The sequence below is a fragment of the Sciurus carolinensis genome, chromosome 9 (assembly GCF_902686445.1).
Source record: "Sciurus carolinensis chromosome 9, mSciCar1.2, whole genome shotgun sequence".
Classification (NCBI taxonomy): Eukaryota; Metazoa; Chordata; class Mammalia; order Rodentia; family Sciuridae; genus Sciurus; species Sciurus carolinensis.
Genome location: NC_062221.1, coordinates 51,111,226 through 51,126,763, shown reverse-complemented (window position 1 = coordinate 51,126,763; position 15,538 = coordinate 51,111,226). Strand labels below are relative to the sequence as shown.

Here is a 15,538-nt window from a genome sequence, read left to right as displayed (position 1 = left end):
TTTGGCTATTGTGAATTGAGCTGCTATAAACATTGAAGTATCTGCCTCATTGTATATGCTGATTTTAAGTCCTTTGGGTATAAGATGAGGAGTGGGATAACTGGGTCACATGGTGATTGCGTTCCAAGTTTTCTAAGGAATTTCCATACTGCTTTCCATAGTGGTTGCACCAATTTGGAATCCCACCAGCAATGTATGAGTGAACCATTTTGCCCATATTCTTGCCCACATTTGTTGTTACTTGTATTCTTGATAATTGCCATTCTTACTGGAGTGAGGTGGAATCTCAGTGCAGTTTTGATTTGTATTTCTCTAATTGCTAGAATTGTTGAACATTTTTCATGTAGTTGCTGACTATTCATATTTCTTCTTCTGTGAAGTGTCTGTTTAGTTCTTAGCCTATTTATTGATTGGGTAATTTTATTTTATTTTATTTTTGGTATTAAATTTATTGAGTTCTTTGTATATCCTGGAGATAAATTCTCTATCTGAGGTGCATATGGCAAAGATTTTCTCCCATTTTGTAGGCTCTCTCTTCATGTTATTGATTTGTTTACTTTGCTGTGAAGAAGCTTTTTAGTTTAATTCCATCCCACTTATTGATTCTTGATTTTACTTCTTGTGGTTTAGGAGTCTTGTTAAGGAAGCTGGTTCCTTAGCTGACATGATGAAGATTTGGTCCTACTTTTTCTTCTATTAGGCGCAACGTCTCTGTTCTAGTGCCTAAGTCCTTGATCTACTTTGAGTTGATTTTTGTGCTGGGTGAGAGATAGAGGTTTCATGTCATTTTATTGCGTATGGATTTCCATTTTTTCCCAGCACCATTTGTTGAAGAGGCTATCTTTTCTCCAATGTATGTTTTTGGTGCCTTTGTCTAGTATGAGATAACCATATTAATGTGGGTTTGTCTCTGTGTCTTCTATTCTATACTATTGATTTACATGTCTGTTTTTGTGCCAGTACCATGCCATAATTGTTACTACAATTCTGTAGTATAATTTAAGGTGTGTTATTGTGATGCCTTCTTCTTCACTTTCCTCAGTAGGATTGCTTTGGCTATTCTGGGTTTATTTTTTCCAAATGAATTTCATGACTGCTCTATTTCTAGAAAGAATGTCATTGGAATTTTAATAGGAATTGCATCAAATCTGTATAACGTTTTTGGTAGTGTGGTCATTTTGACAGTGTATTCTGCCTGTTCAAGAGCATGGGAGAACTTTCCATCTTCTAAGGTCTTCTTCAATTTCTTTCTTTAGTGTTCTGTAGTTTTCATCGTAGAGGTCTTTTGTTAGATTGATTCCCAAATATTTTAATTTTTTGAGGCTATTATGAATGGGGTAGTTTTCCTAATTTCTCTTTCAGTGGATTCATCACTGATGTATAGGAATGATTTGATTTATGGGTGGTAATTTTGTATTTTGCTACTTTGTTGAATTCATTTATGAGTTCTAGAAGTTTTCTGGTGGAATTTTTTCAATCTCTAAATATAGAATTATATCCATGGGAAAATAGGGTTGGTTGAGTTCTTTTCCTATTTGTATCCCTTTCATTTCTTTCTTTTGTCCAATTGCTCTGGCTAGAGTTTCAAGGACTATGTTGAATAGAATTGGTGAAAGAAGGCTTGTCTCTGTCTTGCTCCAGTTTTTAGAGGGAATACTTTCACCTTTTCTCCATTTAGAATGATGTTGGCCATGGATTTAGCATATATAGCTTTTACAATGTTGAGGTACAATCCTACTATCCATAGTTTTTCTGCTATTTTAAACATGAAGGGGTGGTATATTTTGTCAAATGCTTTTTCTGTATCTATTGAGATGATCATATCATTCCTGTCTTTAAGTCTTCTTTTAAAAATATTTTTAGTTCTAGATGGATGCAATACCTTTATTTATATATATTTTTGTGGTGCCAAGGATCAAACCCAGTGCCACACACGTACCAGGAAAGCACTTTACCTCTGAGCTGAAACCCCAACCTTTTAAGTCTTCTGATGTGATGAATTATGTTTATTTATTTCTGTATGTTGTGGTATAGCTTTATAATATAGTTTGGAACTCAGGAAGTGTGATTCCTCCAGCTTTGCTTTTCTTACTTAAGACTGCTTTAGCTATTTAGGGTCTTTTGGAATTTTGATAGGGATTTTATTGAATCTGCTTCAAGTATTATGATCATTCAGACAGTGTTATTTCTTCTAATTCATGAATACTGGATATCTATTTCCATTTACTTGTGTCCTGTACAATTTGTTTTATCGATGTTTTACATTTTTCAGAGTAAGATCTTTCACCTTCTTTGTTAAATTTATTCCTAAATATTTTACTCTTATTAGTGCTTTTGTAAATGGGCTATTTAAAAATTTCTTTTTCAGATAGTTTGTTGTTAGTGTTTAGAAATAAACTAGATTTTAGATGTTGATTTTGTATCCTGTAACTTTACTGAATTTGTTTATTAGTTCTATCTTATGTTTTGGTAGAGTCCTTAGGTTTTTGCAAAGGGTCTTAATGAAGGAGAAAATTTGTAAGTTGGACTTTGTTTTTTAACAATTTAGATTATTGGTAAAATGGAGGTCACTAGGAAGATGTGTTTATTTAGGATGATGTATTAGAATCTTTGAGATTTCTCTTCAGATCCAACTGTATCTCATATGATTTTCACAAGTACTTTATAGACAGACATTAATTTATCTTGAATCCTGTGAAATGTTCCTCCTGAGTAGGTCTAGCAATATTGGACATTTCTGCATTTCAACACATATATGTAGCTTTTAAATAATTTAATGGTATCATAAAACAGACCATTTAAAATTGATATGAAAATCAATAAGAAAATACATAAATACTAATTACAAAAAAGTTTTTATGGGTGTGGTATAGGTTAGAACTTAGAAGTGGGCACAATAGAACTTCTTAGAAAGGAAATTAATTTATAAGAAAATAAATAATTTTTGTCACTTAACTATTGTTAGCTGGATTCTTTAAAAGCCACTGTGAATAGAACTTCCAGTGATTTAGAAGCTCTGAGGAAGAATATTTCCAAAATAAAGAAAGATATTCATGAAGAAACAGAAAGGTAAGAAAAAAAGCTATTTAAATATGTTTATGGTTTTTTACTAACTCTAGAAAAGAACTAGATATTTAAGATTATTTTCTACAAAATAACTGCAAAATTATAGCAACTACACTATTGAGCTTAAAATGTTTTTTTTTTTCTGACTTTTATCACAAAGGCTCTAGATATACAATTCATAGTAAAAAGGTTTATAGGAAAAGAAGTCTTCAAATGATAAAAAGAAGTCTTAGGATAAATTATTATTCTTTGTTTTCATTAAATACTTCTTAGGGGTATGTTTCTATTTTTCTCTCATAAACCCTATTTAGGTTACAAAAAATTAAAAATCATAATGAGATTGTAAAAAAGAAATTAAATCAGATAACTGAGAAAGCCATGTCTGTGGAAGAAAAAGCTACCAATCTGGAAGATATGTTAAAGGAGGAAGAAAAGAGTGTAAAGGTAAAGTTTACTTTTAATTTTTAAAAAATCCCAGCACACTTAGCAAGAGTGAATTAATTAGACTCTTGGGATCAGAGGACTAGGGAGTCTTATGGGAGGCTTTGCACCTTCACAGCACTTACCTCCAGTGCCTTTTAAAGGCTGCCCTCCACCGTGGCCTGGGTTCCATTCTTTCCCAGTGTCTCCTGTGTCCATGTCCCTACCGTCATCCACACATCCACCTCTGTTGGCATGTTCTGTTGGTATTGAAAAATACTGGTTCTTATCTGATTATCTTTTAATTTTGTGTCTTTGTGATTAGAGTCCCCTGATGGTGTATATTCATTATTTATTTTTCATCCTTATCTAATATCTTTTTAACTCCTTACAATATAGAAACTTTTTTTTTTTTTGACGAATGGACTCCAAACTGTATTACTTTATTAATTATACTGGCATCCTCTTCTACCCTAGCCTCTGGTGTGTTGGTAGCATTACAGCCAATTTTCGAGGCACTGGAAAAGGCTGGGCATCATTTCCTTTCCAAAACTTTCAAAGTGACCTACAAGCATGGCTCTGTTGCAGTAGGCACTACTTCTTGCTTTTATCCTTTTTTGGGCACCAAAGGGGAGGAAGAAGGAGTAGCCAAAGATGATGGCAAAATCCCTAGACATTTTATGAGGCATATATGAAATATGGCTTCACTTATATTTGGATGGAATCCAGCTTCCTCAGTGTGGTGTAAAATTTCTGAGTAGCAATCTTGATGAGTGGTGTTTGAGTCCAAGTCACACAATTTTATTTTATTTTTTTTGAAGTGTTTTTACCTTCTAATAGCATGATTTTCCATAGCACATGATAGAGGGCAGCATTGGAACTTACTACAAACTTGTAAAGACTATAAAATTAATATGAAATAGACCTTTTGCTCACAGTGAATAAAAAATCATTTTTAGAGAAATTAACTAAATTAGAAAATAAAATGATTGGCAGCAGGTGTACTAATGGTATTCTAGCAGGAATGTTTTCATTTTCTTAGTTTTCCTTGCTATTGTCTTTTGTTTGTCTGGAAAAAGCCTAATCCTGTCTCTATTGGATATGTATCATATTATTTACCATGAAACACTGACTTTAAATTTCTGCCAGTACTCTTCGAGGTCTTAAACCAAATGAAAACTGTCTGTTTTATGAAAAATAATGTGTTGGTTATCAGGTTATCTTGCTTTATAAAGATTAAAATGTGCCAACCATAGATTTCTTTTACTTCTATGGAGATTCACTGGTTATCAAAGGGAAATATGCCTGCGTGGGTGTAAGAACACAGAGGGAAATTATTTCAACATTTAAAAATGATAATTTTCAATTGATCTTGGCTTGGCAAATCAACCACAGCCAAGAATACATTGGCGGTAAAGTTTTTAGGTCAAGATTAAGTCTACTTTCAACAAGGGAAATGGGCCTGGGGGACTTGTTTCTATTTCCTAGAGGGCGGCACATGGCAGGGAGGCCAACAAAGTATGAGTGATGGAGAGTGCCAGTGGTGTGCTGGGACTGCCCTCTACTAGCTCATAAAACCAGTATTTAAATTTCCAGGAATTCTTTATATTGACTGCTAAATGCAGCAGATATTAAAATCAAATTCTATTTATAATTAAATTATATTCAAAACAAAAGCAAAAGTAATAAATAGCATTCATCCCTTCCAAATTATTTTATTATAATCTGTTTTAAGGTTAAAATTACTTATGTCTCCTATCTGTATATTGGAAATGCTGCATAATGTTCTGCTTCTGTGTATCACTCTACAACTCTGCCTTTAGTGGAATCATGATAGTAACTTGAAATTGGCCACAGTGAATGTTCATACCATGGAAGTCATATTCTCTTCTGAACCCTGCCTCCGCTGGAGAGCTGATGGTTAAACATTTACCTGCTCATTAATTGTAAAGAAGATGGAGATTGGGTGATGCTCTTTCTTCCTTCTGACACCCTCAAGACTGCAGTGAACTTTGTGAACTTACAACCTATATTTTTCCAGTGGATTTTGTTTTTTGAGGAAACCAGTAGAGGAACCTAATGTTGAGGCTAGGGCTATGTGGGTTGGAATTATGATGACAGGACAAAGTGCATGATATAGGAATAGAAAGCTCCTAATCTAGTCTACTAGAAGAGATGACAGGAAATGTTGGGAATTTGTTGAAATCATGGATGGGACTTTATATTCTCAAGGGCTTCAATGTTGGTGGCAGGATTTCAATTTTGTTTATAAGTTCCTAAATTACAGTGTTCATATACATAAAACATTTGAAGATATTATCATTTCATTAATCACTATAATTCTTATTACCAGGAAGTGGAAGCTCAGTTGAATATAGTGAAAGATGTGCTATTTAAGAAAGTTCAAGAATTACAGACTGAGACAATGAAAGAAAAAGCTGTCATATCAGAAATTGAAGGAACCCGTTCCTCTCTGAAACATCTCAACAATCGATTATATAAACTGGATTTTGAAACTTTGAAGCAGCAAGAAATTATGTACTGTCAGGTAGATGTTACTCTTGTGACTGTCTTCCATATTGATTTGTTATAGTTGTGATGGCCAAGATACCCCAATATCCTAAGAAAAGAACAGTTGCTAAGCACTCTTTGGGAAGGATAGACAGATGCTAAAGGTGAGATATCATGTTAGGGCCATAGTAGAATAGGGAAACTTAAAAGCTACTAATTTTCTCTATCTAACATAAACAGGCAATAGGAGAGAGAACTCTAGTGAGGGAGACCTATGTTTTAAAGGAACCTGGGACAGCTGAACCCAGAATAAAACCCAGCTGATACCTGAAAACTAGAAAAACTATGTTAATTCTTATTTATGCCAACATAGATACTTCATTCCTACCCCTAGGACGATAAGTAAAAGTATTTTTCATTTTTCTCTATTTTTAAACACATACACATCTCATTTATATGCATGATATTTTCTTAACACTATCCCTTTCTACATCTTAATTTCCTCATCTAATATATTCTTGATTTCTCAAAATTATGTTTAGTATATTTTTAAAAAATTATTAATTTGAAGTTTATCATATTTGAGCCTTTCATAGTTATTTGTGACTATCTTTTTTGCATCCTCTAGAAAATGTACCCTTAAAGATCCATGTCTATGTAAATCCAGTAGATTTACTAAGGCTGTGTTAGGGCAGTATGATAAACACTCCTGACTTTGTTATATGTTTAGATGACTTTCTTATAATTCTCATGCATTCTGTTGAAGAATGGTTTGTTGCTGTGCCCCTTAAAGAAAGATTTTATCCTGAATCACTAAAGGACTAGAGTGACTTAATAGTAAGTGATGATGCCTAGGCCAAATGCATACAAGATATTCAGTGTGTTTTTATGTTACAGAGAAACTTTGAATTATTTGTTTCTCCTAATTAACTTCTTTTTAAAAACTATAACAGGATTTTTACATTCAACAAGTGGAACGGAGGATGTCACGATTAAAGGGAGAGATTAATTCAGAAGAAAAACAAGCCCTTGAAGCAAAAATTATTGATCTTAGGAAGTTGGTGGAAGAGAAAAAGTCTACACTTGGCCTTTTGGAGACACAAATGAAGAAACTACATGTAACTTAGCCAAAAAATTTGTTATGTTTCTGGTATCTTAGTTAATAGTCATTTAGTTTTAAGTCAATAGGTTCCCAAGACTACTTTGGTTAGGGTGATTGCTCAATTACCCAAATATATAAACAAAGGTTCACATTTTGATACTATTAGAATATAACATTCCCATGGAGTATGATTTTTGTTTCTTGATTCATCTGGATTGTGTCCATGTCACCATGTGGGGATACTTAGAGTTCTTTCCTTTTTTAACTACTCTGATTGCTTTCTTCATCTTATAGTTGGCTAGAGTTGATGCCTATCCCAATTTTGTTTTTTAACAGAGACAAAATAATGAAATGTAAGTGAATTTAAAAATATTAAAGTTAGTTAACCTAATGAAGGTTTGCTTTTCTCAGTGGTAACATTGGATTACCGTTCCTGTATATTCTCTCCCATGCCACTACATCTCATTTTACATTTCTTCAGGTTGAAAAATCACATTAAAATTTAATTCTTTTGTTCTAAATTTAATTTTGTGAAATCACATATTTGTGCCAAAAAAGTTGTCTTTTCTCAGTATCTTGATGTAATCTTAGGCCCTAATCCTTCAGAGAAATACTGGCAATGAGAATGGGAGGGGAGAGGGAAGAAGGGAGAGGAGAGAGAGAGAGAGAGAAAGAGAGATGGTGAGGAGAGGGGAGGGGAGGGAGGGGAGAAGAGAGGACAGCAGAGAAGAGAGAAGAGAGAGGGTACAAGCAAGTTCAGGGCTTATGCCTGTGTATGGGGATGGGGTTGGGGGGAATCTGGGAACATGAAAGTTTTGATTTAGGACCCAGGAAGGGACTATAGCACATTCCTTACTCTGGTTTCTAAGTGGGAAGAGGGAAGCAAACTGAATAGAACTAGGAAACTGGCATCTGGGTGATATGAACCATTAATGCATCTGATGGAATTAGATTTTATTAAATATTTTTCTATTTAGCAACATGTAATTGCATCTGTAATAATAATGTCAGCCAACATTGACATGGCACTTCTCATGTGTCCCGCACTGTCATGCATACTCTGACAGTAACTGCTTTAATCCCCTAATAACCTGGGGAGGTAGGCATTGTTCTCATTTCCATTTTAGAGGAAACTGAGGAAGCAGGTTACCCATCAGGGGCAGATGACTGATACGTAATAGAGGTCATCTGATTCCAGAGCCTGTACTTAGGACCCTGTGCTTTTCTCTGGGACTCTGGGACTTGGATAGGATTGAACAATTCCCTTCTCCATAGTAATGGTGAGCTCTTCATAATTTGGGTTGAACTGGAACCATGTGTAATATTTCCTAGAATGATTGAGTTCAGACTAAACCCAAAACATTAATAGAGGATAAAAATGTTTCTACGTGACTACCTGTATTATGTAAGATACATAGCATGAGAGAAATTAAAATATCTGATTATAAACATATGAGAATGTATAAGGTATTTTCATTATGGTATGTGTTTAGTTCTTTAAAACACACTTTTGTATACCTTTTTCTTGTTTTACAGAATGATCTTTACTTCATCAAGAAGTCAAACAGTAAAAATTGTGATGAAAAACAGTCCCTCATGACTAAAGTAGATGAACTAAATCTTTTCATTGAGAGATCAGAGAAAGAACTTATTAAAGCCAAAGCTTTAAAACAGGTGCAATAAAATCATATGCATATATAGTTTTAAAGGCCATGCATTTTTATGTTAATTGAAGAAAATTTTAAAAATATGGAAAATAATGAAGAGGAAAAAAGTTGTTATGATCACTGTACCTAAGAAAAAGTGTTGAAGTGTATTATTTCAGGCTTTGAAGAAAATTGGTTTATTATTTTGTATTTAACAGTTTTTAATATATTACACAAGTTTCCTTAAACACTACTCCTTAAAAATCAACTCTTGAAGACTTTCTGCAAAAACACTGCATGAGTTACTATAACTTATTTAAGCATCTTCTATTTTGGGGATGTTTTTTTCCAATGTCTGGCTTTTATGCATAACACTTTCATGTAAAGTGCACATATATCATTGTATAGTTTTTCAGTTAGTTTCTTGGGTTAAATTTCTAACTGTGTAATTATGGCTCAGAAGAGAGAGAAAAGGAGAGAAGTAGGTCAGGAGGGAGGGACAGAGAGAGAGAGAGGGAGGGAGACAGAAAGAGAGAGAAATATTTCTGGTGCCTTGAAACTTTTTAAGCCAAATTGCCCTCTAGAGGCTTCAACTAATACTCCTCCAACAGCAGTGTATAAACATTTTATTTTATTTGCCATTACTGAGACTGGATATTCTAATTTTCAAAACAGTTGCCAATTTGATAGATAAATTTTTTATTCTACATGTTTAAATGTGTCATGTTTAAATATTTTGTTTAAAGATAATATTTTAAACATTTATGTTTTAATAAAATATTTAAAATATTTTTCCATTATGTTCCATAATTTTTCTCTTTGGATATCTAATATATGTTCTTGGCCTACTTTTCCACTGGGAGGTGTATATATTTTAATTTTTTATGAAATATTTTCATATGTAAAATATTTTGTTGCATTTATATTTTCACTAATTGCCTTTAAATTTTTATTCAGATATAAAATATCTTTTTTAAATATCAAACTGTGGGATTTTTTTCTTCTTTCTAATTTATATGCTTAGAAGCTTCTTTGTCACCCTAAAAATCAGAAAAATGTTTGCTATTTTTAGTTGCATTGATCTCATCTCTCACATTAAATTTTTCATTCATCCAGAATTTATTTTTGTACATGTGAGATCTAGTAGGGATCTAGGCTGTCCTCCAAGTGAAAAGCTACATTTATGAAATAGTAAAATCTTATATTCTGGAGTATTTGTTTCTATGTTTTATTTTCTGAAATTGATCAATTTGTTAACTCTTACGTCAGGACTCCACTTAATGACAGAATTGTTTTACAATAGAAATGTGTTTTCATGTTATATTGTGAGATTTCGAGTATAAAAATGTTCATCTGTAGGATTTTGTGTTTTTTCCAGATATTGTAAGTTTCAATTTTGGGAATAACTTCTTCATTTTGTTTTTTTAGTAGAGCCAGAATTTAAAATTGAAATATAAAAAAATGATGTGGAATAGCCATACCCTCCCTGCTCCTGCTTTTTTTTTTTTTTTTAAGATTTCATGACTATAAGCAATTTAAATTTAACCCTACTTAATGTCTTAGTCACTGGTCAAGTTGTAAAAAGGCATATTCTCAAGTTTGACTTTTAGAGCAATAAAAGGGAAGATATTTTTGTTTTGGTATAAAAATTATTTCAATGTTTGAATATTTTGTTATGTTGATAGGATTTGATGATAGAGGACAATCTTTTAAAACTTGAAGTTAAACGTACTCGAGAAATGCTTCACAGTAAGGCAGAAGAAGTTCTGTCCCTGGAAAAAAGGAAACAGCAGTTACAAACAGCCATGGACGAGCGAACTGAAGAAATTAATGTTCATAAAACAATGCTTACCTCACAAATAAGATATGTTGATCAAGAACGGCAAAGCATAAGGTAATTATTAGTTTTAAAACACAGCTAAAGTATTTTGAAAACATTTTGAAGTCAGGAGAACTGCCTGCTCCCTCCACAACCCTGATATCCATCTTTTTCTTATTCACTTGAAAAGCCCTTTAATATAAAATATAGGGTATATTATAGCAATGTCTAGGCTCTTTCCTCTCTTTCCTTTGGCTAATTCTTCACTCTTTAGATTCTTGCTTTTACATTAAGATAATTAAATCACTTGGAATTGATTTTTGTGTATGGCTTGTGATAAGGATCCAGTAATGAATTTTTCCTTATAAAGCTGCATTTATTGGAGTAATTTTCCTACAGAAGTTTTTCTTATCTTTTATAAAATTATTCCTGGCCACATGTTATGTTTTATGTTGCTGTCAATGTTATCTTCTTTCAAAGCATTTTATTATTTTTTTTGTTGCTGATACATACCATTATTTTATAATTAATTTCTGTATGTTAAGTATTCAACATGCTCACTGAAACTCTAGTTAATTTTACCAATTCATCTGTAGATTCTAATATAGGTATTTCATTCATATCATTTTTGAATAATATTAGTTTTGTTTCTTTCCAATTTTTATAACTTTTGTTTCTTTTCTATACTTGCTAGGACCTCCAGTTCAATACTGAATAATGGTGATTACATGTGCCTTAATCTTGTTCCTGATCTCAAAGGGAAAGTTTTAATCCTTAAACATAGAGCTTACTGTAGGTTTTTATTTTTTTAACTTTTTTTTTTTCCGGTGCTGTGGACTGAACCCGGGGAGTTGTGCATGGTAGGCAAATGCTGTAGTAGTAAGCTATATCCCTTGCTCTGTTTGTTTTGAGATACACTTTACCATATTAAGGGAGCTTCCATCTATTTTTATTCTTTGCTTAGAGGTTTTAATTTTTAACATTGGAATTGATTTTCTTTTATTATAAATTTTTCTGTATTCAATGATATTGATTAGTTTTTCAAAGTTAAACCAACCTTACATTCCTGGAATAAACTCTATTTGTCTGCCACATATTATCTTTTGTATGAACCTGAATTTTGTTTGATAATATTTTAAAGTAATTTTTTTTTTTGTGGTGGTGCTGGGAATTGAACCCAGGGCAAGCACTCTACCAACTGAGCTATATCCCCAGCCTTTTTGAAGCAATTTTTTTTTAAAACATTTTTTTTTATTGTAAACAAATGGGGTACATGATGTTTCTCTGTTTGTACATGGCGTAAAGGCATACCATTTGTGTAATCATAAATTTACATAGGGTAATGTTGTTTGATTCATTCTGTTATTTTCTTCCCTTCCCCCCCACCCCTCCCACCCCTCTTTTCCCTCTATACAGTCCTTCCTTCCTCCATTCTTGCCCCCCTCCCTAACCCTAACTCTAACCCTAACACTAACCCCTCCCACGCCCCATTATGTGTCATCATCCACTTATGAGCGATATCATTCGTCCATTGGTTTTTTGAGATTGGCTTATCTCACTTAGCATGATATTCTCCAGTTTCATCCATTTGCCTGCAAATGCCATAATTTTATCATTCTTTATGGCTGAGTAATATTCCATTGTATATATATACCACAGTTTTTTTATCCATTCATCAATTGAAGGACATCTAGGTTGGTTCCACAATCTGGCTATTGTGAACTGAGCAGCTATGAACATTGATGTGGCTGTATCTCTGTAATATGCTGATTTTAAGTCCTTTGGGTATAGACCAAGGAGTGGGATACCTGGGTCAAATGGTGGTTCCATTCCAAGTTTTCTAAGGACTCTCCACACTGCTTTCCAGAGTGGCTGCACTAATTTGCAGCCCTACCAACAATGTATGAGTGTACCTTTTTCCCCACATCCTCGCCAACACCTGTTGTTGCTTGTATTCTTGATAATCGCCATTCTAACTGGGGTGAGATGGAATCTTAGGGTGGTTTTGATTTGCATTTCTCTTATTACTAGAGATGTTGAACATTTTTCCATATGTTTTTTGATTGCTTGTAGATCTTCTTCTGTGAAGTGTCTATTCATTTCCTTAGCCCATTTGTCGATTGGGTTATTTGCATTCTTGGTGTAGAGTTTTTTGAGTTCTTTATAGATTCTGGAGATTAGTGCTCTATCTGAAGTATGATTGGCAAAAATTTTCTCCCACTCTGTAGGCTCTTTCTTCGCATTGCTGATAGTTTCCTTTGCTGAGAGAAAGCTTTTTAGTTTGAATCTATCCCAGTTATTAATTCTTGCTTTTATTTCTTGTGCTATGGGAGTCCTGTTGAGGAAGTCTGGTCCTAAGCCGACATGTTGAAGCTCTGGACCTGCTTTTTCTTCTATAAGATGCAAGGTCTCTGGTCTGATTCCGAGGTCCTTAATCCATTTTGAGTTTAGTTTCGTGCATGGTGAGAGATATGGGTTTAGTTTCATTCTGTTGCATATGGATTTCCAATTCTCCCAGCACCATTTGTTGAAGAGGCTATCTTTTGTCCATTGCATATTTTTGGCCCCTTTGCCTAGTATGAGAAAATTGTATTTATTTGGGTTTGTGTCCATGTCCTCTATTCTGTACCATTGATCCACCTTTCTATTTTCGTACCAATACCATGCCGTTTTTGTTACTAATGCTTTGTAGTAGAGTTGAAGAACTGGTATTGTGATACCCCCTTTCTGCCAAGGATTGCTTTAGCCATTCTGGGTTTCTTGTTCTTCTAGATGAATTTCATAATTTCTTGCTCTATTTCTGTAAGGTACATCATTGGGATTTTAATTGGAATTGCATTGAATCTGTATAGTACTTTTGGTAGTATAGCCATTTTGACAATATTAATTCTTCCTATCCAAGAACATGGGAGAACTTTCCATCTTCTAAGGTTTTTTTTAATTTCTTTCTTTAGTGTTCTGTAGTTCTCATTGTAGAGGTCTTTCACCTCTTTTATGAGATTGATTCCCAAGTATTTTATTTTTTTCGATGCTATTGTAAATGGTGTAGTTTTCCTAACTTCTCTTTCTGAAGATTCATCACTTATGTATAAAAATGCCTTAGATTTATGTGCATTGATCTTATATCCCACTACTTTACTGAATTCACTTATGAGATCTAAAAGTTTTCTGGTGGAATATCCTGGTTCCTCTAAGTATGCAAACATATCATCAGCAAATAGGGATAGTTTGAGTTCTTCTTTTCCTATTTGTATCCCTTTAATTTCTTTGGTCTAATTGCTCTGGCTAGAGTCTCAAGGATGATATTGAAAAGAAGTGGTGAAAGAGGGCATTCCTGCCTTGTTCCAGTTTTTAGGGGGAATGCTTTCAGTGTTTCACCATTTAGAACGATATTAGCCATGGGCTTAGCATAGATGGCCTTTACCATGTTAAGGAATGTTCCCACTATCCCTATTTTTTCTAGTGTTTTGAGCATGAAGGGGTGCTGTATTTTATCAAATGCTTTTTCTGCATCTATTGAAATAATCATGTGATTCTTGACTTTAAGTCTATTGATATGGTGAATTACATTTATTGATTTCCGAATGTTGAACCAACCTTGCATCCCTGGGATGAAACCCACTTGATCATGGTGCACTATCTTTTTAATATGTTTTTGTATGCGATTTGCTAAAATTTTGTTGAGAATTTTTGCATCGATGTTCATTAAGGATATTGGTCTGAAATTTTCTTTCCTCGATGTGTCTCTCTCAGTTTTAGGTATCAGGGTAATATTGGCTTCATAGAATGAGTTTGGGAGGGTTCCCTCCTCTTCTATTTTATGGAATAGTTTGAGAAGTATTGGAATGAGCTCTTCTTTAAAGGTTTTGTAAACTCGGCTGAGAACCCATCTGATCCTGGACTTTTCTTTGTTGGTAGACTTTTGATGACTTCTTCTATTTCATTACTTGAAATTGGTCTATTTATATTGTGTATATCCTCCTCGTTCAGTTTAGGTAATTCATATGTCTCTAGAAACCTGTTGATGTCTTCGAAATTCTCTATTTTGTTGGAGTATAGATTTTCAAAATAGCTTCTAATTATGTTTTGTATTTTACTCGTGTCTGTTGTGATATTTCCTTGTTCATTCCAAATTTTAGTGATTTGGGTTTTCTCTCATCTTGTCTTTGTTAGTGTGGCTAAAGGTTTATCAATTTTGTTTATTTTTTTGAAGAACCAACTATTTATTTTGTTAATTTTTTGTATTGTTTCTTTTGTTTCAATTTCGTTGATTTCAGCTCTGAGTTTAACCATTTCCTGTCTTCTACTACTTTTGGTGTTGGTCTGTTCTTCTTTTTCTAGGGCTTTGAGCTGTAGTGTTGGGTCGTTTAGTTGTTGAGTTTTACTTCTTTTATTGAATGCGCTCCATGAAATAAATTTTCCTCTAAGTACTGCTTTCATAGTGTCCCAGAGATTTTGATATGATGTTTCTTTATTCTCATTTACCTCTAAGAATTTTTTAATTTCCTTCCTAATATCTTCTGTTATTCATTCATCATTCAGTAGCATATTGTTTAATCTCCAAGTGTTGGAGTAGTTTCTGTTTTTTACTCTTTCATTAATTTGTAACTTCAATCCATTATGATCTGATAGAATACAAGGTAGTGTCTCTATCTTCTTGTATTTGCTAACATTAGCTTTGTGGCATAATATATGGTCTATTTTAGAGAAGGATCCATGTGCTGCTGAGAAGAAAGTGTATTTGCTCTTGGTTGGGTGGTATATTCTATAAATGTCTGTTAAGTCTAAATTATTGATTGTGTTATTGAGATCTATGGTTTCTTTGTTCAATTTTTGTTTGGAAGATCTGTCCAGTGGTGAGAGAGGCGTGTTAAAATCACCTAGTATTATTGTGTTATGGTCTATTTGGTTTCTATAATTGAGAAGGATTTGTTTGACATACATGGATGAGCCACTGTTTGGGGCATAGATGTT

At 33.5% G+C, this 15,538-nt stretch overlaps 1 protein-coding gene across 1 annotated transcript in view; it reads left to right on the top strand.

Moving 5' to 3' along the window:
• The window catches only part of Ccdc39 (coiled-coil domain containing 39), a 78,413-nt gene that overhangs the window by 20,475 nt on the left and 42,400 nt on the right, over positions 1-15,538 (top strand). Inside the window, exons 8-13 of the mRNA XM_047564491.1 lie at positions 2,966-3,069; positions 3,378-3,510; positions 5,840-6,034; positions 6,951-7,115; positions 8,636-8,773; positions 10,431-10,639. Coding sequence (XP_047420447.1) covers positions 2,966-3,069; positions 3,378-3,510; positions 5,840-6,034; positions 6,951-7,115; positions 8,636-8,773; positions 10,431-10,639 — 944 coding nt within the window. The remainder of the gene's footprint in view (positions 1-2,965; positions 3,070-3,377; positions 3,511-5,839; positions 6,035-6,950; positions 7,116-8,635; positions 8,774-10,430; positions 10,640-15,538) is intronic.